Consider the following 25,055-nt stretch of genomic DNA (forward strand, 5'->3'; position numbering starts at 1 on the left):
ACGTCATGGCCTCCAGGCCTCAGTTGGCCAGGTCCCTGTGCCTTGGGGCTGCCCAGTCCGCAGGCTCCGTCTTCCAGAACTATCTTCTCCGACGCCCTGCTCCCCTAACCTCTACTCCTCAGGGACTCCCGTCTGGGGTGGTGGGCCGCGAGGAGCCATGAGGACTTGGACAATGTCAGGAGCAGTACAGGCCAAAGTGTGGAGGTGGGACTCAGCCGCTGTCCTCACTCTAGGACCCTGCACGGCATCCAGCAACAGCCTGTGCTGCAGCGAATATGAGATTGCCTACAGGCTCCCGGGGAGTACCCCCCGACCAGGAACTTTAGACGGCACCCAGCCCGACTGGACCTCCCCTTCTGCAGCCCGAGCCCAGCTTCCTGGGGGCCCAGGAAGAGCTGCGGCCTCGTAGAAGCTAAGAGCCCTAAACTGTGTCCCTGATCACATGGCTTTGTGGAGGTCATGCCGCCTCCTGGGCCTTGGTGGCTCTTATCTGGAAAATGGGTAAGCAGATATGGAGACGGGCACAGGGGCAGGCCCAGCCTCCTCCATCCCTCTACAGAGCCCTGCCCTCAGCGGAGGCTGGCGGAAGGGAGGAGCGGGACCTCCAGGGGTGGCCCGTCTCCATCGAGGCCACCACTGTCCCTTCAGGGCTCCAGAAACTTCTCACCTTTGCCACACCCCCCTGGCACCTGACCCACCGGCCACTGCTGTTGATTCTGTTTCCAAAATACTCCCATGTCTACCCTCTGGCCCATCCCTTGGGAAGCCCCTCCCCGCCTCCTCCTGCACTCAGCTTGTTCAGAGGAAAATCAAGTTCTCTGCATTTCCACCGCGCATGGAATAAAATCCAGCTAGCCAGGCCCAGAGGTCCAGGCGTCGTCCACCAGGCCCCCTCTGTCCCCTTCAGCGCTCACCCCTCCCCGAGCTCCACGGCTCCCTGCGCTCCAGCCTCGCCCCTTCCCTCAGCTGCCGCAAGCCTGGCCTTTCCCACAGAGACCACTCTCTCCAAAGGGAGCCTGCTCTCATCCTTGTAGATTTCAGCCTCGCCTCTGCTTCTTTCATCGACGTTTTTACTGTTATGATTGTATTCGTCTGTTTGCTTATCTGTCTGGAACACTAAGCTCCCAGAAAGCAGAGAATGTGTTTATCATCCAGTGCTCAGCCAGGGCACACATAATGTATGTCAGGGGTTGGCACACCAGAGACCACAGACCAGATCCAGTCCACACACCTTGGTGTGGAGTTTCTCCCTCCAGCAGCAAATCTGAGCAGCTCGTGTGTGTCCTGCAAAGCCAAAACTACTTACTTTCCAGCCCGCCGCAGACAAACTTAGCTGGCCCCTGGCGTGTATTTTTTTCATTCAGTCCTATGAGCTATGCCAGGCATGTAGCACTGGGGGCGCATCCGTGAACAGAGAGAAGAAATGAGGGAGGCAGACAATAGACATTCTAAGTGAATTATTCAGACTGTCTTCAGGCCAGAAGATAGTCCGTGTTCGGAGAAGAGGGAGAGCGGGGAAGGGGCAGGCCTCACTGAGAAGGTGAAATTTGAAAGACTTGACACAGGTGAGGACGTGAGCCATGTGGATATCCAGGGGAAGAAGGTTCCAGGCAGAGAACACAAGGGCAAAGGCCCTGAGGCAGGGCCACGTCTGGTGTGTTCATGGATGTGCAAGGAAGCCAGTGTGGCTGCAATGATGTGTGTGACAGAAGAGGGACAGGTGAGGTTAGCAGGGTAGCAGGAGCCCCTTCTTGGAGGATCTTGTAGGCCATGGTTGGCCTTTGCTCCAAGTGGCCTAGGGTATTGTGCCCCATTTCTCTATTTTCCAGAGGTTAAATGACTAGCCCAGGGCCACGCAGTGATGGGCCTCAGTGGCCCCCGACCCCATCTGAGGGTCGGGGTGGTGATCCCCGCACCCTGCCATCGAATGTTCTCTGCACACCAGCATCCCCACCCGAGGGATGACAGCAGGCGAGCCCTGCGGTCTCTGTCAGGACAGGCTGCAGCTGGGGTGGGTGCTGAACGCACAAGACACCCGGGGCATTCACGGGGCTCCGCCCAGTGAGGTCAGGGCCTCGGGGCCAGCTGGGCGCATGCACTTCAAACAGTTTCAGCCCAAAGCCATCAGCCAAGGCGTCCCCGGTCCTGCCCAAACCAAGCCGGGCAATTAGCGTTCCTCCCGCTTCCCTCTCGGCCTCATCCGGAAGCCCAGCATTGGCGTTGGAGCCCCAGCCTTGACGTCAGTGGGTTGCTTTCCATTTTATAGGAGGGTAAGTCCACTCATCTCCCATCACAGTGTGGAGTTTGAAGTGCCAAGTCCTGGCTGCCTCGGTGCAGCAGAGCAGCGGCCGGGGCCCCGCCCCCCCGGGGGGCTGGGAGGCTGGGAGGCAGAGGCCTGGGTTCTTTGGTCTCCGCCTGACTCACCATGACCTTGAGCTAGTCATTGTCACTCTCTGGGCCTCAACGGCCTCATCTGCACACAGGGGTTGCAGGATGAGATTGTCCGTAAGGACCTTCCCTCTGAACCCTCCTTCCTTCTGGAATCCCACGCAAGCCACCCCGACATTTGAGGTGCGCTTTCTGCCCTTACCCTTCCAGGGGGACCGGGTCCAGGCTCCCAAGGGAAAAGAGGCCCGGGGTGCCCACTAGGGAGGCACCCCAATACCAGGAGGCCGCCGCCAGGGGTCAGCTTCTCGAAGGAGTTGACCGGCCACGGGATGGGCTCCCTGTGGCCGCTGAACCGCCAGAGACCATGAAGGCTCTCAGCGCCCCCTAGTGGTCAGTCCTGGTTCACCTCCGCGCTGGCCCAGGGAAGCCATCCAGGCTGACCCCCAGGCTCCCACCAGTGACCTCTCATAGCGAGAACCCCGAACGCCCTCATATCTGGGCCCAGGGCAAAGCAGAAGTCAGAAGGCCTGCTTTCTGCCCCCAACCATGCCAGCTGCCCAACCCGCCTTCTGGAAGCCCTCGTCAAGCTATCCCAGACTCAACTGTGTGGGCAAATCATTGTCCCTCTCTGGGCCTCAGTTTCCCTAGCTGTTGAACAAGAGACAGATGAGAGGATGTCAGGTGTGTCTGAGGGGCCCTCAGAACAGGGATGATTCCAGGCGATGCTGGCGGGATGCTGGGAGTTTGGGGTGGGGTGGGGGGGCAGCTCACCGATATCTTGGTGAAGACGGACAGCAGCAGAGACAGGATAGACAGGTACATGCAAATCCGCTGGCCTCCGTAGCGCTTCTGAATGTATTCAGGCATGGTGACGATCTGGGGAGGCACAGGGGGGCAGGAACTAAGCACTCCCCCGAGATCACACCCAGCTGTCAGGGCCCAGAGCTTCTCAAGGGCAAGGCCAGACCCACATACTCATTACCATCCCACAACCGGGGACGGTGACTAGGGACAGAGGCACAAGTCTGAAGGCTGTGGTGACAAATCCGGATGAGCTACTGACGCGACTCGATGGGGAAGGACTGGGAGAGATCCAGGGAATGGAAACTACTGGATCCAGTGGCTGCCCAGTGGGGCTGAAGGAGTGGGCAGAGTCAGGGACAGTGTCGCCCAGGTGTGTGCTTGGGTGGAGGGAGCATCACCCCCCAGATGCGGCGAGCAGGGGCCGTGGAAACCAGCAGACACGGCTCCCAGGCTGAGGGCCTCGGGGACGTGTCTTCATAGTTGACAGGAACGTTAGTTGGCCTAAGAAGAAACCCTGGCAGCCCTGGGATCGGTGGGCTGGCTCTACCACATGAAGCCGGGGTTCCTGTTCATCAGCATCACCAAGCCAGGGGAGCAAGGCCCCGACGCAGGTGAGGCCACCCTGAGTCCCCGGGAGTAGACTCACCTCCGAGGAGATGTAGATGGGCACGAACACCCACGCCAGGGCCAGCAGCACATACGTGGCCTGAGGGGGACAGGGACAGAGTGAGGATGTCAGTCCCCAGCTCCCACAGACCCTGCATCCGGGCCCAGCGGACTGGAGACCTGACCCGCCAGAGAACCTGAAGAGGGGAAGAATTTGCCTCTTCCTCCCTCTGTGGCCAAGGCTAAGCTCCCTATCCAGCACTCTGGCATTCTGAAGGCCATCCATCCCCGGGAACAACCCCCATCTAGACACTGGCTGCCCTGAGTGGCCAAGGGCAGACCCCACTGGAGCCCTATCAACGTCTCTGCGCCTTTCAAGGTCTCTGCACCCTCCCGCAGCTGCGTCCACCCCTGCCTGCTTACATTCCACTCGAAGCCCGCCACGGCCAGGCCCCCGGCCGCACCCGAGCCCGCCAGTCCAATAAAGAGCCCCGAGCCCTCGCTGCTGGCAAAGAGAGAGGCTCCAATCTGGAGGACAGAGGGGAAAAAGAATCAGCAGAGGCAGCCGCCCCCACCAGATGCCAAAGCCAATTCCCGGCACCCCATCCCGACGCTCCCAGCTTGGGGGCCCCTTGCCAGCCTCAACCTGCCCCATCGCTGGGCCCCCCCACCCACCCCGGGCGGTGACCTTGGGTGAGAAAGACACACAAAGTGACCGCAGGGATGAGCCCCTAGGCAGCACCTGCATCCGGGATCAGATGCGGGGCAGGGGAAGAGGACACTCACCGGCCACCAGGTCATGTCCCGGCCCGCCAGGAAGTAGCCTCTCACCGTGTTCCTGCTGGCCCGGCATGAAGACTGCAAGAACAGAGGCAGAAAGGAGCTCAGCAGGTGTTCGAACAAAACTCGTGCCTGAATGTTCACAGCAGCCAAAAGGTGGAAACAACCCAGACGCTCAACGACTGATTAACACAACGTGGTCTATCCGTACGACGGAATATTACCCAACCCTCGGAAGGCATGAAGTTCTGACACCTGCTACAGCACGATGGCCCTCGAGAACATTCTGCTAAGTAAAAGGAGTCAGACGCAAAAGGCCACATATTGTATGATTCCGTCTATATGAAATGTCCCGGACAGGTGGATCCACGGAGGCAGGAAGTAGATTAGTGGTTTCCAGGGGCCGAGGAGAGAGGGCAAGGGGCAATGATTGCTAATAGGTATGGGGTTTCCTTTCGGGGTGATGAAAAAGTTTCGGAAGCAGATACAGGTAATGGTTGTAAAACAGAATGAATGTACTAGATACCTCTGAGTTATACAGTTTAAAATGGTTTCAATGGTGAGTTTCATGTGATGTGAAATTACATCAATAAAACAGAAAGGACAGAGGGAACCAGAATCTTATCCACAGCCTTCCACCCCAGCTCCTGGGCCCCGTGGTCCCGTTCCTTCCCTTCACTCACTTCCAGCCTGCTCTGGACCATGGCCCAAGCCCCCGGTGGCTCCCCGCTGGCCCCCCACTGGGGGAGGGATGGACACACCAGGGAGCTGGGGGCCATGAGCACGGCTGACTGTCGCCGTTGACTGAGACGCCCTGTGCTGGGCCAAGACGGGATCCTCCACACTTCTTATCCCAGACCCGCCAAACTGCCTCAGGGCAGTTACTGTAGCCTTACAGGTCAAAGTCTAAGTTTTGATCATTCCACAGTGCATAACTAAACTGAGATTTTTTTTTTTTAAGATTTTTATTTTTAAGTAATCTCTACACCCAATGTGGGGTTCGAACTTACAAACCCAAGATCAAGCGTTGCATGCTCTACTGACTGAGACAGCCAGGTGCCCTGAAGCTGAGATTTTTGCCTCTTGATGAGGACTTTGAGCTAAGGATTTTGAGAGCCTTTTGGCCTTGATTTCTAACTTCTAGTATTCTAATCTCTGATACATTTCGAAGAATTATCACTCAAGTATTCTTGCATACCTTTTGTGTTGGTGGGAGTATAGAGTTTTGTGCTCCATAATATAATTAAAAATCTGAAATCAGAATGCCTGGGAGCAAATCCTGGCCGCTCTGCTTCCTGTGTATGACCTTGGGCAAATTACTTCACCTCTGTGCCTCAGTTTCCTCATCTGTCATGCGGGCCTTCCCTTGCAGGGCTTCTGTGAGGTTTAACGAGTTAATACATGTGATACTCTAACAACAGTGCCTGGTACCTGGTAAGTAAGCCCAATAAAGGTCAGTGATTATATGGGTTTTTCAAGCCCTCAGTGCTATCTGGACAGGAGAAAGTGAATAGATGTGAACTTGAGGACAGAAGAAATTTGAAAAGAGGGACCCTGGAGGTATATTTAGGTATATATTTTGCATTCCTTTCTCCCAACATATATATCCTAACCTAAGACTGGATCACAAAGTATCGATCAATATACAGGCCTCTTTCTACCTGACTTTAATTGCCGCCCCCCTCCTCCCACCAGATTCAAGATGAATTGTCTGCATCTGACATTCAAAGCTTTGGATATGGCTCCTGCTTGCCTCTCTCCCACCCCATCTTCCATCACTTTCTGTGAGCTGTGACCCAGCCATATTGAATACAGTAGTATCTGAAGACTCTCACGGTCTTGGCCAGGATGGCCACATCCAGCTTTGTGGGCTGTGCACTGTGCAACTTCCACAGCAGCTCTGTTCTTAGCCCGGGATTTTTCCAAACATGTCCTTTCATCTTTCAGGGATATGGTAGGCGTGGCCAATTGCCTCCTTCTTGCCCCTTCCCTTCCTAAAGGGGTCTCATTTTTCCTAGCAATTGGCCTGAGTGGCCCCGGCCCAGTCTCCAGTTTCAGGAGTCCTGAGTCATCTAAGCCATGGAGACTATCACATTCCTTAGCTGCCACACCTGGTTCAGGACAGTTGTGGACTTAAGCTGGGATTGCTCCTGGCCTCCTGGGAGGCGGGAGGAAGAAGCCGGGACTCTGAGGGTGCTGGCAGCCATGTTCACCTAGTTAATATTCACCAAGTGCCCCTCTGTGGCAGAGTTGGTCCCAAGTGCTTTACCTTTATGAGGTGTTTGGTCTTTTTTTTATATATAATTTTATTTTTAAAAAGTTCTTTGGGGCGCCTGGGTGGCTCAGTTGGTTAAGCATCCGACCAGCTCAGGTCACGATCTCACGGTCCATGAGTTCGAGCCCCGCGTCGGGCTCTGGGCTGATGGCTCAGAGCCTGGAGCCTGCTTCCGATTCTGTGTCTCCCTCTCTCTCTGCCCCTCCCCCGTTCATGCTCTTTCTCTGTCTCAAAAATAAATAAACGTTAAAAATTTTTTTTTTAATTAAAACAAAATTTTTTAAGTTTTTAATTTAATTAATTTATTTTTTAACATGTATTCATTTTTGAGAGACAGAGATACAGATCGTGAGCAGGGGAGGGTCAGAGAGAGAGAGACACACACAGAATCCAAAGCAGGCTCCAGGCTCCGAGCTGTCAGCACAGAGCCCGACGCGGGGCTCGAACCCACGGACCGCGAGATCAGGACCTGAGCCAAAGTCAGACGCTTAACTGACTGAGCCACCCAAGTGCCCCTAAAAATTTTTTTTAATGTTTATTTTTGAGAGAGAGAGAGAGAGAGAACGGGGAAGTGGCAGAGAGAGGGGGAAACACAGACGCAGAATCCGAAGCAGGCTCCAGGCTCTAAGCTGTCAGCACAGAGCCTGACACGGGGCTCGAACCCACGAACCATGAGATCATGACCTGAGCCAAAAATCAAGAGACAAACGCTTAACCGACTGAGCCACCCAGGTGCCCCGAGGTGTTGAGTCTTTGCAGCAGCCCCATGAAGTACGTACTGTGACCATCTTCGTATTACCAATGAGAAAGTCAAGGCTTTCACAGATGAAAGTGGCTAGTAAGTGATGGAGTCAGGATTTGAACCCAGGCTAACCAGACAGGCTGGGCATCTCACCTCTGTGAGGGAAACTGGACTCAGGACAATGCCACACATGCGTGAGAAAATCAAAGTGAAGTGCAGCGACAGCCTTGATGATACTCTGGAAACCCCTGGATCCTACCGTACCTGAAGCCTTCACTGTTGCTGGACTTTTCAGAATGGACGTCATTATATTTCCTTCATTGTTCAAGCTCATCTGATACAGGTTTTCGGTCCCTTACTCACAGATACCCTAAGAGATGCAAAAGCTCAGCCCAAGGTCGCTTGTAACGCCTCCTTAAAGGCCCTCCCCTGGGTTCTCCTAACCCCACTGTCAGCACCTTTGCAGGTGCACCTGCCCAGCCCAGCCCAGCTTGTTCCATCTGCTTTTGGGTGATGAATGCCTACATCTGACCCCTGTGGGATCCGGCTCCAGGGTGTACTCCTTGAGTGGCGCTGTTCTTTTCTGCCTGTGCTCACAGCCCTGTGGCCTTGCAGGGGCAGGTTGGAACTCCCACAGCCCCGCTGCACACAGCACCAGCCTGCAGGGGAAGGCTGAGCTGGGAGGGGGCGAGTCCTGGGGCAGCACGGCTGATGGGCTGTGTCACCGGGTGGCAAAGGGCCTGGCCTCAGATACCGAAAACATTTTCTTACGTGTGCACTTCCAAATAAATCTTCCCACCCACACTGACTGGGGAGGCCTTCTCTCCCTCCTCTTCCCTCTCTCTCCCCTCCTCTTCCCTCTTTAGGTCTTGCTGACCTCTGGCCCTCTGGCTTAAATCAGCGGCCAGGGAAGACAAGATAGGGATACTCATTCTCCCCCAGTAGATAAAGACCATGTGTCAGCACTCAGGGCTGCTGGCCCGGGCACTCCTGGGGACAAGGAGGACGAGCCTGACTTCTGCAAACCCACAGCTGGTTTCTGTGTTCACGTCCTCACCAGAAAGGCCTCCAAGGTCAGCATTATGAGCACACAGGAGGGACCCCTCCCCTATGTACCGGTACCTGGGGTTCGCTGGGGAAGTCCCAGACCCCAGAGCACTGGGGTTCATCTGTAAATGGGGCTGGCCTTTGCCCCGGGGCTGTGGGGACCAGGTGCCGAGCACAGCGCCTGCCTAGCAGGACCCTCACTGCCACTGGAGTCTGTGATGGCCTGAATCACTTCTCTTTCCTATAGAAAGTGAGAGAAACTCGCTTAGGAACTAGGCTAGGCTGGTGGACAGGGAGCTTTTTTTTTTTTTTAAGGTTTTATTTTTATTTTTGAGAGACAGTGCAAGCAGGGGAGGATGAGAGTGGGGAGCAGGGGGAGACAGAGGATCCAAAGGAGGCTCTGTGATGACAGCAGCGAGCCGGATGCAGGGCTTGAACTCAGCAAGTGGGAGATCACGACCTGAGCTGAAGTGGGACGCTCAAATCACGGAGCCGCCCGGGCGCCCTGGACACAGAGCTTTTAAAAGTAAAGATCCCCAGGCTCCGTGTGCCTCTCCCCTCCTCTGAACAGACCATGAGCCCATCTGACATGGGGGAGACAGAGGCCAAGAAGGCGATGAGACGTGCCGGGCCCCCAGCTTGTCTGCACAGACGCTCAGTGAACTTCCCGCGAAGCCTGCCTGTTACAGAGAGGCCCTCCTCCTCCTCACTTTGTAGACTGAGAAGCCACTGCCCAAAGAGAAGGGGGCTTGGTCAAGGTCCCAGATGAATCTACCCCAGGGCTGGAAGGAGGGCCCCGGGGGACACCCGGCCTCCAGGGGACACGATACAGATGCCTCAGGGACCTGCCAGCCCAGTTCCCACCCCTGGTCCCCCCCCTGGCTGGCCGCCCACCGCAGGCCTCTCACCCATATGCCCACAGCCAGGTTCAGGGCGAAATACACGGTGATGACGATGAGGTCGGTCACGCTCAGCTGCGGGCTGGGAGCATGGGAGTCGCCGGTGGAGTTGTCTGCCTCCATCCCGAGGCAGGCGCCAGCCCTGAGCAAAAGGAGCTAACTGAGGGCTGAACCGGGTCAGAAAGGGCTTCCCGGCAGGCAATAAATTGATCATTAAACCGAGCACGATGGTGGCATCTCCAGCCCACAATGTGGCCGCGTGCTTGAGAGCGGCTTCAAAGTGCGGCTCGGTGTCCTCCACCGCCCCCCCCCCCCCCCGCAGTGGGGAGCAAGTCCCGACCGTGAGAATGGGGGAGAGCTCGAAGGGGGCTGGAGGAGGGGAGCCCCCCCTGCACTCAGAGGGGGTTTGGGAAAAATAAAGGGGAGGCCTGGCTGGCTCAGTCAGTAGAGCGTGTGACTCTTAATCTCAGGGTTGTGAGTTCAATCCCCACACTGGGCGTGAAGTCTTGTGACTTGACCTGTATTTAATTTGTATAGGAAGCATGGCAGGTGGGGGACAGATGCCTCACCTCCGGGGACATCAGGCAACCATACCCTGTGGCCATCAGGCCACGAGTAGCCTGAGAGGGACTTGGAATGGCGACCCCCTGTGTCACGTGGTCCACTTCTAGCCACGACAGGCAGTCCCAGCCCCAGAACGTCCCAGTACTGAACAATAAAGTCCTGTTGCCAAATTCTGTGCTTTCTTTATCTAGACTTAGTTGAAACAATCCCAAGCCCCTCATTTGACCATCTGTTCGGGTCCCCGTGGTCCCCTCGGGACATCCACGGAAGGTCACAATATCTAGCAAGTGCCTGCCAGGAGCTGAGGACAATGCTTAGCTTAGGTGATATCATATCGCTGTCAAGGAATGGAGGCCAGGAGGGTGAGCCATCTGTCATTATCTAGCCCCGTAAGGGACCGAGCTGGGATTCAGCTCCAGATCTGACCCCAGAGGCTCCCCATTGGTGGCAGTGAGGGCTCTGACTCCATCTAGGGTCCTAGATGCTTGCTCACTAATTAAGTCATCATGCACAGCCTGGTGGATGTCTCCGACATGGCCCGTGGCTTTGCAAAACATTTGAAGTTTAACCAGGACGCGCAGCTCTTCCAGAAGTGTTAATGAGTGAGCAGCAGCCCCCGGGAACATACTGACCCGCAAAACCCAGCTCTGCCTGTTACTCGGTAACTGGGGGTAGACTGTTCAAAGATTACATGCAAAACTAGACAGAGGAGAACAATTAAGTCACTGTTTATAGTAAATTCGGGCGGGCTTAGACTGCCCCCTCCCCAACTACCCTCACCTTCAGCCAACTAGCCTCTCGGATGGTGTTGACTTTCCAAGCCATTGCTGAGAAGCATATCATGAATCAAAAGATCACTTTATACGAGTCAGAAGGACCCAACTGGGTACTGTCCAGATTTTGTAAGCCAGCCGCCTAAAGATAAAGTGGTTGAAAAATAGTATTTGGTCCCCTCTCCTCAGCCTGGGTCTCAGAAGGAAACAAACCACCGAGGGATAAAACCCCCTGCCCTCTGATGAAAGTTCTGGGGAAAAGAGGTCATGAGGAGCACCTGGGTGGGACGGGGAGAGGGTGGCAGTGAAGGAGGTGAGAAATTCCACACGTAAGCCCAATCACATTCCATATTCCCACCCCGTCCTACCCAACACGACCACATGCAGATCAAACTCTTCTGGCCCAGCTCACCCAGGACAGAATACGGGGCCAGCCTAGCCAAGGAGCCGTCCGTATCACACCCTACAAGCCGCATCTATCCCAAGAGGAAGCCCTGAGCTCATGTTTTCCACTATGACCAACTCCATATCTCTGGACACCAACTGGATGTCCTACAATTTGACTCAACTGTCACTACCTACCTGAGTTACTGCAGACCCCACGGGTTGAGCCCTCAGTCTGCCAGAACTGTGCCCCACCTCAGATGCCAGGCGCAAATCTTAGGCCTCCCATACCTCTGGCTGACCATCTATAAATGTTGGAAGGTCCCATGATCCCTTTCAACTCAGGGAAACATTTACAATTACCAGTTGATGATAAAGCTTATTATAAAGGATACAGATGAACAGCCAGATGAAGAGGTACATAGAAGTGAGGTCCAGAACAGACCAAGTACGTGGGTGTGCTCACCAACCCGTAACTTCCTGAACCCTATTCGTTCTATAGGGGGTTTTATGTAGGTTTCTTCACCTAGCACGATGGATTCCATCACTGGCCATGGATGATTAACGCAAGGCTAAAAGTTCCAACCCTCGCATCATGCCTTGGTCTCGTCATCAGTTCCCATCTTGAAGCTCTCCAAGGGCCACTGAATTGTACACCTTAAAATGTTGAAAATGTTGTGGGGCACCTGGGTGTCTCCGTCGGTTAACTGTCCAACTCTTTCGGCTCAGGTTATGATCTCGCGGTTCAGGAGTTCAAGCCCCACATCAGGCTCCATGCTGACAGCTGAGAGCCTGGAGCCTGCTTCCGATTCTGTGACTCCCTCTCTCTCTGACTCTCCCCTGCTTGTGCTCTGTTTCTGTCTCTCAAAACATGAATAAATATTTTAAAAAAATTTTTAATGTTGAAAATGTTGAATTTTATGTTATGGGCATGGTACCTTGATAATAAAAAATAGACTTATGGGATTTAGAAGGCTTCAGAGGTCTTGGTATTATGTACAGATGTACTAAACCAAGGTAAAATCCTGTAACCATTAAGAAGTTTCTCTTCAGGGATGCCTGGATGGCTCAGTCAGTTAAGCTGCTGAGTCTTGACCTCGGCTCAGGTCATGATCTTGTGGTTCGTGAGTTTGAGCCATGCATTGGGTTCTATGCTGACAGTGTGGAGCCTCCTTGGAATTCTCTGTCTCCTTTTCTCTCTGCTCCTCCCCTGCTCGTGCTCTCCGCCCCCCCCCCAAAAAAAAAACCTTAAAAAAAAAAAAAAGAAGTTTCTCTTCAAATATGGGTTGCCTGGGTGGCTCGGTTGGCTGAGTGGCCAACTTCAGCTCCGATCATGATCTCGCACTTCCTGAGTTCAAGCCCAGCCTCGGGCTCGCTGCTGTCATCACAGAGCCCACTTCAGATCCTCTGTCCTCCTCTCTCTCTGGCCCTCCCCTGCTTGCACTTTCTCTCTCTCAAAAATAAAGAAGTTTCACCTCAAATAGGAACACAATTATACTTGGGACCTTAATGCCTGACTCCCAACAATGGATAGATCGTCCAGAGAATCAATAAGGAAACAGCAGATTTGAGCAACGTTATAGACCAGATGGACCTACCATACACAGAACATTATACTCAACAACAATAGAATACAGATTCTTCTCGAGTGCACATGGAACATTTTCTAGGGTAGACCATATGCTAGGCCAGACATATGTTAGACAAAACAAATCTTAGCAATTTCAAGAAAACTGAATTCATACCAACTATCTTCTCTGACCACAAGGGCATGAAACTAGAAATCAATAAGGAGAATACTGAAAAATTCATGAATACGTAGAAATTAAACAACACTCTCCTGAACAACAGTGGATCAAAGAAGACATTAAAGGGGAAATAACAAACAAGTACCTTGAAACAAATGAACATGGAAACACATCATACCAAAACTTATGGGATGCAGTGAAAAGCCGTTCTAAGAAGGAACGTTATAGCCACAAACACTTGCATTAAGAAGTAAGAATGAGGGGCGCCTGGGTGGCTCAGTCGGTTAAGCGTCCGACTTCGGCTCAGGTCACGATCTCACGGTCCGTGAGTTCGAGCCCCGCGTCGGGCTCTGGGCTGATGGCTCAGAGCCTGGAGCCTGCTTCCGATTCTGTGTCTCCCTCTCTCTCTGCCCCTCCCCCGTTCATGCTCTGTCTCTCTCTGTCTCAAAAATAAATAAAAACGTTAAAAAAAAGTTAAAAAAAAAAAAGAAGTAAGAATGATGTGGGGTGCCTGGGTGACTCAGTCGGTTAAGCGTCCAACTCTTCGTTTCGGCTCAGGACAAGATCTCACAGTTTGTGCAATCAAGCCCCGCGTCAGGCTCCATGCTGACAGCGTGGACCCCGCTTAGGATTCTCTCTCTCCCTCTCTCTGCCACTTCCCCACTCTCTCTCTCCCTTTCTCTTAAAATAAATAAATAAACTTTAAAAAAATAAATGATGAGCACCCAGTGATGTGTGAAAGTGTTGAGTCACTGTATTGTACACCTGAAACTAATAAAACACAGTATGTTAACTACTGGAACTCAAATAAAAACTTAAAAAAAAAATAAGTAAGAAAGATCTCAAATAAGCAACCAAACACCATGCCTCACGGAACTAGAAAAAGAAGAACAAACTGAGACCAGTTGGCAGGAGGAATGAAATAATAAAGGTTGGAGGAGAAATCAGTGAAATAGAAAATGGAAAAACAGTGGAAAAGATTAATTAAACTGAGAGTTGGATGTGAAAAGATAAACAAAATTGATGAATCTTTAACTAGACTAACCAAGGAAAATAATAGAGAAGACCCAAATCAACAGAATTATAAATGAAAATGAGACAGTACAACTGATACCACAGAAATACAATGGATCCTAAGAGGCTATTATAAAAAGTTACACACCGAAAAACTGGGCGGCCTAGAAGAACATGAAAAAAAAAATTCATAGAAACATACAAACTACCAAGACTGAATCAGGTAGACAGAAAGTCTGAATAGACTGATTACTAGTAAGGAGATTGAATCAGTAATCAAAAAGCTCCAAATAAAGAAAAACTCAGGACCAGAAGGCTTTACGGCTGAATTTTACCAAACAGTTAAAGGATTAACACCGGTCCTTCGCAAACCCTTCCAAAAAAGGAGGAGGAAACATGCCCAAATTCATTTTATTAGGCCAACATTACCCTGATTCCAAAGCCAGAAAAAGACACTACCAGAAAAGAAAACTACAGACCAGTATTCTTGATGAATATAGACGCAAAAATTCTCAATAAAATACTAGCAAACAGAACTTAAGAGCACATTAAAAGAATCATTTACATGATCGAATGGAATTTATACGTGGAGTGCAAAGAAAGTTCAACATAATGCAAATCAGCCAATGCAATATATCACATTAATAGAACGAAAGGAAAAATCCTATGATCATCTCAATAGATGCAGAGAAAGCATGTGACAAAATTCAATGTCCATTCATGGTAAAAATTCTTAACAAATTAGAGATAGAAGGAACTTCCTCAACATAATAAAGACCGTGTATTGATAAGTTCACAGCATGAATAAGTTCACAGTATAAATAAGTTCATATTCAAGGATGAAAGTTTGAAAGCTTTTCCTCTTAAGACAAGGGTGCCCACTCTCGCCAATCCTATTCAACATAGTACCAGAAGTCCTTGCCAGATCAGTCAGGCAAGAAAAAAAATAAAAGTCATCAGCATTGGAAAGGGAGAAGTAAAATTGTACTTGCAGATGACATGATTTTATATACAGAAAATCCTGAAGGCCATCAAAAAACTGTTATATCTAATCAACAAATTCAGTAAAGTTGCAGGATACAAAATTAACATACAAAAATCAGTAGTACTTCTATATGTTAACAATGAATTATCTGAAAAAGAAATTTTAAAAACAATCCATGCACAATAGCATCAAAAACAATCAAATACTTAGGAATAAATTCAGCCAAGGAAGTGAAAGAGCTCTAGTGTGAAAATTAAGACACTGATGAAAGAAATTGAAGATACAAATAAATAGAAAGGTATCCCATATTTATGGATTGGAAGAATTAATATTATTATTTTTTAAATTTTAAATGTTTATTCTTTTTTTAATGTTTATTTATTTTTCAGACAGAGAGAGACAGAGCATGAACGGGGGAGGGTCAGAGAGAGGGAGACACAGAATCTGAAGCAGGCTCCAGGCTCCGAGCTGTCAGCACAGAGCCTGGCGCGGGGCTCGAACTCACGGACTGTGAGACCATGACCTGAGCCGAGGTCGGATGCTCAACTGACTGAGCCACCCAGGCACCCCAATTTTATTCTTGAGAGAGAGAGAGAATGCACGTAAGCAGGGGCGGGGGGGGGGGGGCGCGCGGGGCCAGACAGAGAGGGAGACAGAGGATCTAAAGCGGGCTCATCGCTGACAGTAGAGAGCCCTATGCAGAGCTCAGGCCCATGAATCCTGGGATCATGACTTGAGCCGAAGTCAAGGGTCAGAAGTTTAAATGACTGAGCCACCTAGGCGCCCCAGAAGAATCAATATACCACCAAACCCATCTCTAGATACCATGGAATCCCTATCAAAATTCCAATGGTATTTTTTCTTTTACAGAAGTAGAAATAACAATCCTAAAATGTATACAGAAGCACAGAAGACTCCAAATAGCCAAAGATCCTGAGAAAGAATAAAGTGGGAAGCATCACACTTCCCGATTTCAAACCTTACCATGAAGCTAGAGTAATCGAAACAGTATGGTATTGGCGTAAAAACAGACAAATACGTCAACGGAACAGAATTAAGAGCCCAGAAACAAAACCAAGCAAATATGGTCAACTGATATTTGACAAGTGAGCCAAGAATGTGCAAGGAAAGACAGTGTCTTCAATAAATGGTGCTGGAAAGTTGGAAATTCACATGTAAAAGAATGAAACTAGACCCCCGTTTTTCACCACTCACAAAAATTAACTCAAAATGGGGGCGCCTGGGTGGCTCAGTTGGTTGAGTGTCTGACTCTAGATTTCAGCCCAGGTCAGGACCTCACGGTTCATGAGTGCGAGCCCTGCATCAGGCTCCGCGCTGGCAGTGTGGAGCCTGCTTGGGATTCGTTCTCTCTCCCTCTCTCTGCCCCTCCTTAGCTTGCTCTCTGTCTCTAAGCAAATAAATAAACTTAAAAAAATAATAAAAAAAACAAAACAAACAAAAAAACCCCAAAAAACAAAAATTAACTCAAAATGGATTAAAGACTTAAATGTAAGACCTGAAACCATAAGACTCCTAGAAGAAAACATAGGAAAAAAAGCCTCTTGACATGGGTCTTGGCAATGATTTTTCAATATGACGCCTAAAGCATAAGCAACAAAATCAAAAATAAAAAAGCGGGACTACGTCAAACTAAAAAGCTTCTTCACAGTAAGAGAAACAATCACAAAGTGAAAAGACAACCTATAGGATGGGAAAAACATTTGCAAACCTACATCTGATAAGAGGTTAATATCCAAAATACACAAAGAACTCATACAACTTAGTAGCAAACAAAACAAAAAACTCCACAAATAATCCCATTAAAAAATGGGCATGGGGTGTTGGGTGGGGGAGATGGGCTAAAGGGGTGATGGGTACCAAGGAGGACACTTGTTGGGATGAGCGCTGGGTGTTATACGTAAGTGATGAATCGCTAAATTCTATTCCTAAAATTATTATTACACTCTATGTTAACTAACTTGGATTTACATTGTAAAAACAAACAAATGAATAAATAAAATTAAACATGGGCAAAAGACCCAAATAGATAAACAAATGGCCAAAATGTACGTGAAAAGACAGTCAACATCATCAGTCGCTAGGTCCATGGGTGGAGTGCTTTGGAGTTCTTATCCTAGGGCCAGATTGGTCAATTCAAAACAAGAGAGTGGGGTTTTGGTAAGCCCCACAGGGGTCTTATTTAAGGGGTGTATAAGGCATATGGGTGCTGGGAGGCAGGGGAGACTCTTGATAAGAAGGGCTATGTCTACCGTATAGAAACACAGCTGAATTTTTGGTTGGTGGTCTTCCATTCTATAGCTAGGCTGAACTTGTTAGTGCTAATCAGGTTTTTTGTGTGTGTGGATTCTTGAGGATTTTTTCTGTATATGACATTAGGTCATCTGTGAATGGAGTTAGATTTACTCCTTCCAAGTTGTATGACTTCTATTTTATTTCTTGCCTAATTTCTCTTCCTAGAACTTCCAGTACAATGTTGAACAGAGTGGTGAGAGAGGATATCTTGTCTTGTTCTTGACTTTAGGGTAAAACTTCAGTCTTTCACCACTAAGTATAATCTTAGCTGTGGGTTTTTCATATATACCCTTTTTCAGGTTGAGAATCTCCCTTACTAGTAGTCCTAGTCTGTTGAATATTTTTATCATGAAAAATCCTGTTGGGTTTTTTCAAATGTTTTTTTTCTGCACTCATTGAGATGACTGTGTGTGGAATGTCCCCCTTTATTCTATTAATATGGTATATTACATTGATTGATTTTTGTACGTTGATCTACCCTTGCATTCCTGGAATAAATACCACTTGGCCATGTGGATAATCCTTTCGATATCGTACTGGATTTGGTTTGCCAATATTCTGTTGAGGATTTTTTTCTATTAATATTCATAAGAGATATTGGTCTATAGCTCTCTTTTCGTGTGGTATCTTCATCTGGCTATGGCATCAGGGTAATCCTGGCCTCATAGGATGAGTTAAGAAGTGTTCCCTCCTTGTCAAATAGTTCGCTCAGGCTGCCCTGCTAAAATATCGTAGAGTGGGTGGCTTAAACCACAGAAATTATTTTCTCACAGTTCTGGAGGCTAGAAGTCCCAGATCAAAATGTCAGCTGTTCTGTTCGGGGCAAGAGTCATCTTCCTGACTTGGGGATGGCTACCTTCTCTCTGTATCCTCACACAGAAGGGAGAAAAAGAGCGAAGGAGAGAGAGGTTCTGTCTCTTTCTTATAAGGACACTAATCTGTTGGATCAGGGTCCCAACATTATGACCTCATTCAACCTTAATTACCGCCACAAGTCCGCATCTCCAAATGCAGTCATATTTGAAGATTGTGGCTTCACCATATGAATTTTGGGAGGACGCAAAAAGTCAGTCCATACCCTCCTCTTTAATTTTTTGGAAGAATTTGGGTAGAATTGGTGTTAATTCCCCTTTAAATGTTCTGTAGAATCCACTAGTGAAGACATTATTACTGGTCTTCTCTTTGTTGGAGTTTTTTGGATACTGATGCAATCTCCTAATTTGTTACGGCTCTATTCAAATTTTCTATTTCTTCTTCTTGAGTCAGTTTGGGTAGTTTGTGTGTTTCTGGGACCTGTCCGTTACAGCTAGGTTATCCAATTTGTTGGTGTGCTTATTCTCTGAGTGTTGTCTTATTATTCTTCTTGCTTCCGTAAAGTCAGTAGTAATATTCCCACTTTAATTTCTGGTTTCGGTAATTTGAGTCTTTGCTATTTTTTTCTTAGTCAAACCAGCTAGAAGTTTGTCAATTTTGTTGACCTTTTCTTCTTCTTTTTTGTTTTTTTACGTTTCTTTATTTCGTTTTGAGAGAGAAAGAGAGAGAGAGTGCGCGTGCGAGTGGGGGAGGGACAGAGAGAGACAGAGACACAGAATCCAAAGCAGGCTCCAGGCGCTGGGCTGTCAGCACAGAGCTCAACATGTGGCTCAAGCTCACTGGCCGCGAGATCATGACCTGAGCCAAAGTTGGACACTCAATCGACTGAGCCACCCAGGCGCCCCTGGATCATGGTTTTTAAAATCCAGGCTGCCAAGCTATGTCTTTTGATTGGATAGTTTAATCCATTTGCATTAATAGAATTACTGATAAGAACTTCTGCCAATGTACTATTTGTTTTCCACATCGTACGTATCCTTTTTGAACCACAATTTCTCCACTTCTCCCTTCTTTTGTGTTACATAGGTATTTTCTAGTCCACCACTTTGATCCCCTTCTCCTTCCTTTTATTTATTTTTTTTAACCTATTTTCTTAGTCGTTGCCCTGGGGATTACAATTAATATCTTAATGTGATGGTTAATGTTGAGTCAACCTGGCTGCTTACCCAGTTTTTGGTCAAACCAATTTAAATGTTGTGAAGTTTTTTTGTTTTTTTTTAACACTTATTTATTTTTGTGTGAGAGAGAGTGAGCACGAGTGGGGGAGCAGCAGAGAGAGAGGGACACAGAATCCAAAGCAGGCTCCTGGCTTTGAGCTGTCAGCACAGGGCCCGATGCGGGGCTCGAACCCACAAACTGTGAGATCATGACCTGAGCCAAAGTCGGACGCTCAACCGACTGAGCCACCAGGCGCCCCTATGGTAATATATTTTTAAAACGCTTATTTATAAATAATATTTATTGGGGGCCAGAGGCCAAAAAATAAAATTTTATTTTTCAAGTTTATTTCTTTATTTTGAGAGAGAGACAGAACATGTGGTAGAGAGAGAGGGAGAGAGAGAGAGTCCCAAGCAGGCTCTGCAGTGCAGAGTCCAATGTAGGGCTCAAAATCATGAACCCGGGACATCATGACCTGAACCAAAGTAGGACACTTAACTGACTGAGCCACCCAGGCGCCCCTAAAAATGAAAACATTTTCAACGTATTATGTTAAACATTCTTATTTGTATTTCTGTCACCTAAAGTCTTACTGTTCACAAACACTAATGCCATTGTGCACGGCATGGTAACCACTTTGATAACGAAGGTGTTATTTTGGTTTCGCACATGTGAGTTGATGTGTTGAAAAACTTCACTCACATTACAACCTTAGGGGGGAAAAAATCTCGGCACCAACCCCACCTCGGCCCAGTTGCTACCATTGCAATACAGCTAAACCACACGCAACATGCCCTCAATTTTATTTTGTTTTTGGGGAACCATGCAGAAGAGCCTAGAGCTTTTTCTGTTTAGCACCTTGTATCAAAGTAATGAAAATTAGTATGGTGATTACATGCACACATGTACAAAATCATTAACTCTACAAAGATACATCTTTCCAAAGTTACAGGAAAAAAAAAAAAAACTTAAAGCATGCATTTCATTCTTTAAAGGGCTGCTGAATGGTTCCCTGAGAAAAGGGTGGCTGTTTCCGAAATCAGCAACTGCTGATGAGGATTTATTGGCACAGATGCGACCAGCATGTTTATCGGTAAGTCTTCCCCATAATCTCAGCCAGTGCCCGGGGGATGGAAACTGACCGTGTGGTGGGGATGGAAATTGACCCGTGTGGGGCCGCAGGCCCCTCGCCATCTTGGAACTCCGACCACAAGGACATTTGAATGTTTACGGACACGAATCTGGGTTCTGTGAGCATCCTTAGCGTGCTGCTTTATGCCATTCACCTTTTTACATCCAGGAACCAAGAAGGGGAAAGGCTCCTCTTCTCCTCCGTCCTCACACATGTTGCTGAGGATGGCTTCAGAGCATCGTGACGGAGCTTTCCGTGGTCCGGGCTCATCGCTGTCCCGCTCTTCATAATCCACCTCCTCCTGGCGGCCCTCTACCCATTGGGAGTGCTGCTGCACAATGAAGAGGAGGGGGTGATGGGTGGGGTCACGGGGGCAGTGAGGCGTCCCCTGCAGTGGCATGGTGGGGTGGACATATTCCTTCAAGACACTGAGCTGGACAAGGTCGGCGAGAGCTTCGGTCGAATCTTCTTCTTTGGGGACTCCGGCTCTCGGCGGGTGGCGTCCGTCGTGAATCTATTCGTGTGACCGAGAACAACATAGGTTGGCTGCTGTAATTCTTGTTGTTCTAAAACACTTGGATCTGGACTGCATTGGGCGAAACTGGCGGCCAACTGGCAGTGTCCCCCGCAAGCAATTTTTACTGATTTATTTTTAAAATTTAAGTATAATTAACATACTTTGTTTCATTAGTTTCAGGTGTACAGTATAATCATGCAGCCATTCTCTGCATTACTCGGGGCTCATCATAAGCGTATTCTTAATCCCCTTACCTATTCCACCCATTCTGGTAATCACCAGTTTCTTCTCTGTATTTAAGAGTCTGGTTGGTTGTTTGTTTCTTTTGTTTGTTTTGCTTCTTCAATCCCACATACCAGTGAAATCCTATGGCATTTGTCTTTCTCTGACTGACTGATTTCGCTTAACATAATACTCTCTAGATCCATCCCTCTTGTTGCAAATGGCAAGATTTCATTCTTTTTTACGGCTGAGTAACATCCCATTATGGGTGTGTGTGTGTGTGTGTGTGTGTGTGTGTGTGTATACACCTACCTATATGTATATATATCTTCTTTATCCATTCATCTATGGATGGATACTTGGGTTGCTTCCATATCTTGGCTGTTGTAAATAATGCTGCAATAAACATAGAGGTACATATATCTTTTTGAATTAGTGTTTTCATTTTCTTTGTGTAAATACCCAGTAGCGGAATTTACTGGATCATACGGTAATTCTATTTTTAATTTTTTGAGGAACTTTTTTTAATTTATTTTTTAATGTTTATTTATTTTTGAGAGAGAGAGAGACAGGGTGTGAGCAGGAGAGGGGCAGAGAGAGAGGGAGACACAGAATCCGAAGCAGGCTCCAGGCTCTGAGCTGTCAGCACAGAGCCCGATGCGAGGCTTGAACCAACGAACTGCAAGATCATGACCTGAGCTGAAGCCGGATGCTTAACAGACTGAGCCACCCAGGTGTCCTTGTAAGAATCTTTAAAATCAGATAGAACAGTAGAATAGTGAAAAATTAACAATACATTAATATTGACTTTTTAGTATATGTGCTGCTGAAATGAGCACAATATCGACTTCTTTATTTACTTATGTAGTTATCTTTAGTCTTCATGTGGACCTGAGTTATTTTATAGTGTCATTTCAGCCTGAAGGACTCCCTTTAGCAGATCTTGTAAGCCCGATCTACTAGCAATAAACCCCATCTGCTTTAGTTTATCTAGCAATATTTTAATTTCTCCTTCATTTTTTAAGAATTGTTTTGCTCCAGGGAGAGGGGCGGCGCCTGGGTGGCTCAGTCGGTTAAGCATCTGACTTCTGCTCAGGTCATGATCTTGAGGTTCATGAGTTCAAGCCCTACATCAAGCTCTGTGCTGACAGCTCAGAGCTTGGAGCCTGCTTCGGATTCTGTGTCTCCCTCTCTCTCTGCCCCTCCCCAACTCACATTTTGTCCCTCTGTCTCTCTCACTCTCTAAAATAAACATTAAAAAAATTTTTTTTAAAGAATTGTTTTGCTGGGTAACATGTTTAATGGTAGATGGCTGGGGGTTTCTTTCCGTGTTTTGAATATATCATCCAACTACCTTTTGACCCTCATGGTTTCTGATGAGAAATCAACTGTTAATCTCAGCGAGCCCTCCGTGACAAATTGCTTCTCTCTTGCTGCTTTAGGGGTCTCCCTTTGTCTTTGGGCAGATTGATTATCATGCGTCTCACTGTGGATCTCTTTGTGTTTATTCTATTTGGGGTTTGTTGAACTTCTTGAATGTGTAGATTCATGTCTTTCATCAAACTGGGTGAATTTTCAGCCAGTATTTACTGAAATATACATTCTGCCCCTTCCTTCTCCTTTTTTTTCTGGGACTCTCATTATGTGTATGTTCATAAACTTGATGGTATTCTACTGGTCTCCTAAGGTGTGTTCATATTTCTTCTTTTTGTTTCCATTTTTTATTATGGTACAATATACATAAAATTTAATACCTTAACAATTTTTAAGTGCACAGAACAGTGGCATTAACATATTCATAGTGTTGTGCAACCATCACCACCATCCATCTCCCTGTCTCTCTTCATTTTGTGACACTGAAACTCTGTACTCATTAAACAATAACTCCCCATGTTCCCCTCTCACCGGCCTCCAACAACCACCATTCTATATTCAGTCTATGATTTTGATCAATCTCACATCATTTATGTGGAATCATATATGTTGTAGCATATGTCAGAATTTCCATCCTTTTTTAAATTTTTTTTTAACGTTTATTTATTTTTGAGACAGAGAGAGAGAGTATGAATGGGGAGGGTCAGAGAGAAAGGGAGACACAGAATCTGAAACAGGCGCCAGGCTCTGAGCTGTCAGCACAGAGCCTGACACGGGGCTCGAACTCACAGACTGTGAGATCATAACCTGAGCCGAAGTCAGACGTTCAACCGACTGAGCCACCCAGGCGCCCCCAGAATTTCCATCCTTATAAAGGCTGAATAATACTCCACTGTATGTACATGCCACATTTTTTTTTTTTATCCATCAACGGACACTTGGAATGCTACCACATTTTAGCTATTGTGAGTTATGCTGCTATAAGCATAGTTATACAAACGTCCGTTTGAGATGTTTTCAATTCTTTTGGGGTGTGTGCCCAGACGTGGAATTGCTGCATTATATGGTAATTCTAGTTTTTTTCCTGAGGGACTGCCATATTGTTTTCCACAGCAGCTGTACCATTTTATATTCCCACCAACAGTGCCAAAGTGTCTCAATTTCTCCACATTCTCCCCAATAGTTTATTTTCTGATATTTGAGGATTTTTTATGGGAGCCATCGTAATGAACGATTGGTGACGTTGAACACATTTTCATGTGCTTATTGGCCATTTGTATGTCTTCTTTGGACAAATGCCTATTCACCTCCTTTGCTCATGTTTTAAAAAGTAATCTCTACACCCAGTGCGGGGCTTGAACTCACAACTCCCAGATCAAGAGTCGCATGCTCTACCAACTAAGCCAGCCGGGCATCCCTCCTTTGCCCATTTGTTTTAAAGTTTTTTTTAATGTTTGTTTAATTTTGAGAGACAGAGAGAGAGAGAGAGAGAGAGAGAGAGGGAGGGAGAGAGAGAATGAGTGAGGGAGGGGTAGAAAGAGAGGGAGACACAGAATCCAAAGCAGGCTCCAGGCATGAGCTGTCAGCACAGAGCCCGGTACGGGGCTTGAACTCACAAGCTGTGAGATCATGACCTGAGCCAAGGTGGACATGCAACCGACTGAGCCACCCAGGTGCCCCTGCACATTTTTAACTAGGTTGTTCGATTTTTTTATTATTGAGTTTTAGTAGTTCTCTCTATATTTTGGACCTATAAATTTGTTAATATATATTTGGACATAATACAATATAATGAATATATCCTGCAAGAAATCATTGCCCAATATGTGAAGCTTCTGCACTGTTTTCTTAAAATTTTATAGTCTCAGTTCAGGTTTTTAAATCAATGTTGAGTTCACTGTTGTATATGCTGTGAGGTAAGGGTCCATGTTCATTCCTCTGCATGTGGACATCCAGTTGTCCCAGCACCATTTGTTAAAAAGACTATCTTTCCCCCATTGAATGATCCTGGCACCCTTACCAAAAGTCATTTGACCATATATGCAGGGGTGTGACTCCGGGCTCTACTCTATTCCATTGGCCTATGTTTGCCTTTATGCCAGTACGACACTGACTACCATAGCTTTGTAGTAAGCTTTGATATCAGGAAATGAGAGTCATCTAGCTTAGTTCTTCTTTTTCAAGATTGTTTTGGCGATTTGGGGTCCCTTGATATTCTATATGAATTTTAGGATGGGTTGTCCTACTTCTGCAAAAAACATCATTGGGGTTTGGGTAGAGATTGCACTGAATCTGTAGTTTGCATTGAACAATATTGACCCTTTAACAATAGTTAATCCATGAATCAGGGATATGTTCCCATTTATGTCTTTTCTAATTTCTTTCAGCAATGGTTTGTAGTTTTTATTACACAAATCTATCATCTCCTTGGTTAAGCTAATTCCTAAGTATTTTATT

The 25,055-nt window shown here is 47.7% G+C and overlaps 1 protein-coding gene and 1 pseudogene across 1 annotated transcript in view; both read right to left on the minus strand.

Annotated features, from left to right (window-relative positions):
* Positions 1 to 11,511, minus strand: part of SLC5A10 (solute carrier family 5 member 10) — a 63,856-nt gene extending 52,345 nt beyond the window's left edge. The window contains exons 1-6 of the mRNA XM_027047637.2: positions 11,461 to 11,511; positions 9,551 to 9,683; positions 4,585 to 4,656; positions 4,222 to 4,326; positions 3,839 to 3,898; positions 3,160 to 3,264 (exon numbers count right to left, since the gene is read on the minus strand). Coding sequence (XP_026903438.1) covers positions 3,160 to 3,264; positions 3,839 to 3,898; positions 4,222 to 4,326; positions 4,585 to 4,656; positions 9,551 to 9,664 — 456 coding nt within the window. The 5' untranslated portion in view covers positions 9,665 to 9,683; positions 11,461 to 11,511. The remainder of the gene's footprint in view (positions 1 to 3,159; positions 3,265 to 3,838; positions 3,899 to 4,221; positions 4,327 to 4,584; positions 4,657 to 9,550; positions 9,684 to 11,460) is intronic.
* On the minus strand, positions 11,144 to 21,142 carry LOC106981398 (juxtaposed with another zinc finger protein 1-like; annotated as a pseudogene).
* Positions 21,143 to 25,055: the final 3,913 nt, after the last annotated feature.

This window comes from Acinonyx jubatus, chromosome E1, assembly GCF_027475565.1.
Source record: "Acinonyx jubatus isolate Ajub_Pintada_27869175 chromosome E1, VMU_Ajub_asm_v1.0, whole genome shotgun sequence".
NCBI lineage: Eukaryota > Metazoa > Chordata > Mammalia > Carnivora > Felidae > Acinonyx > Acinonyx jubatus.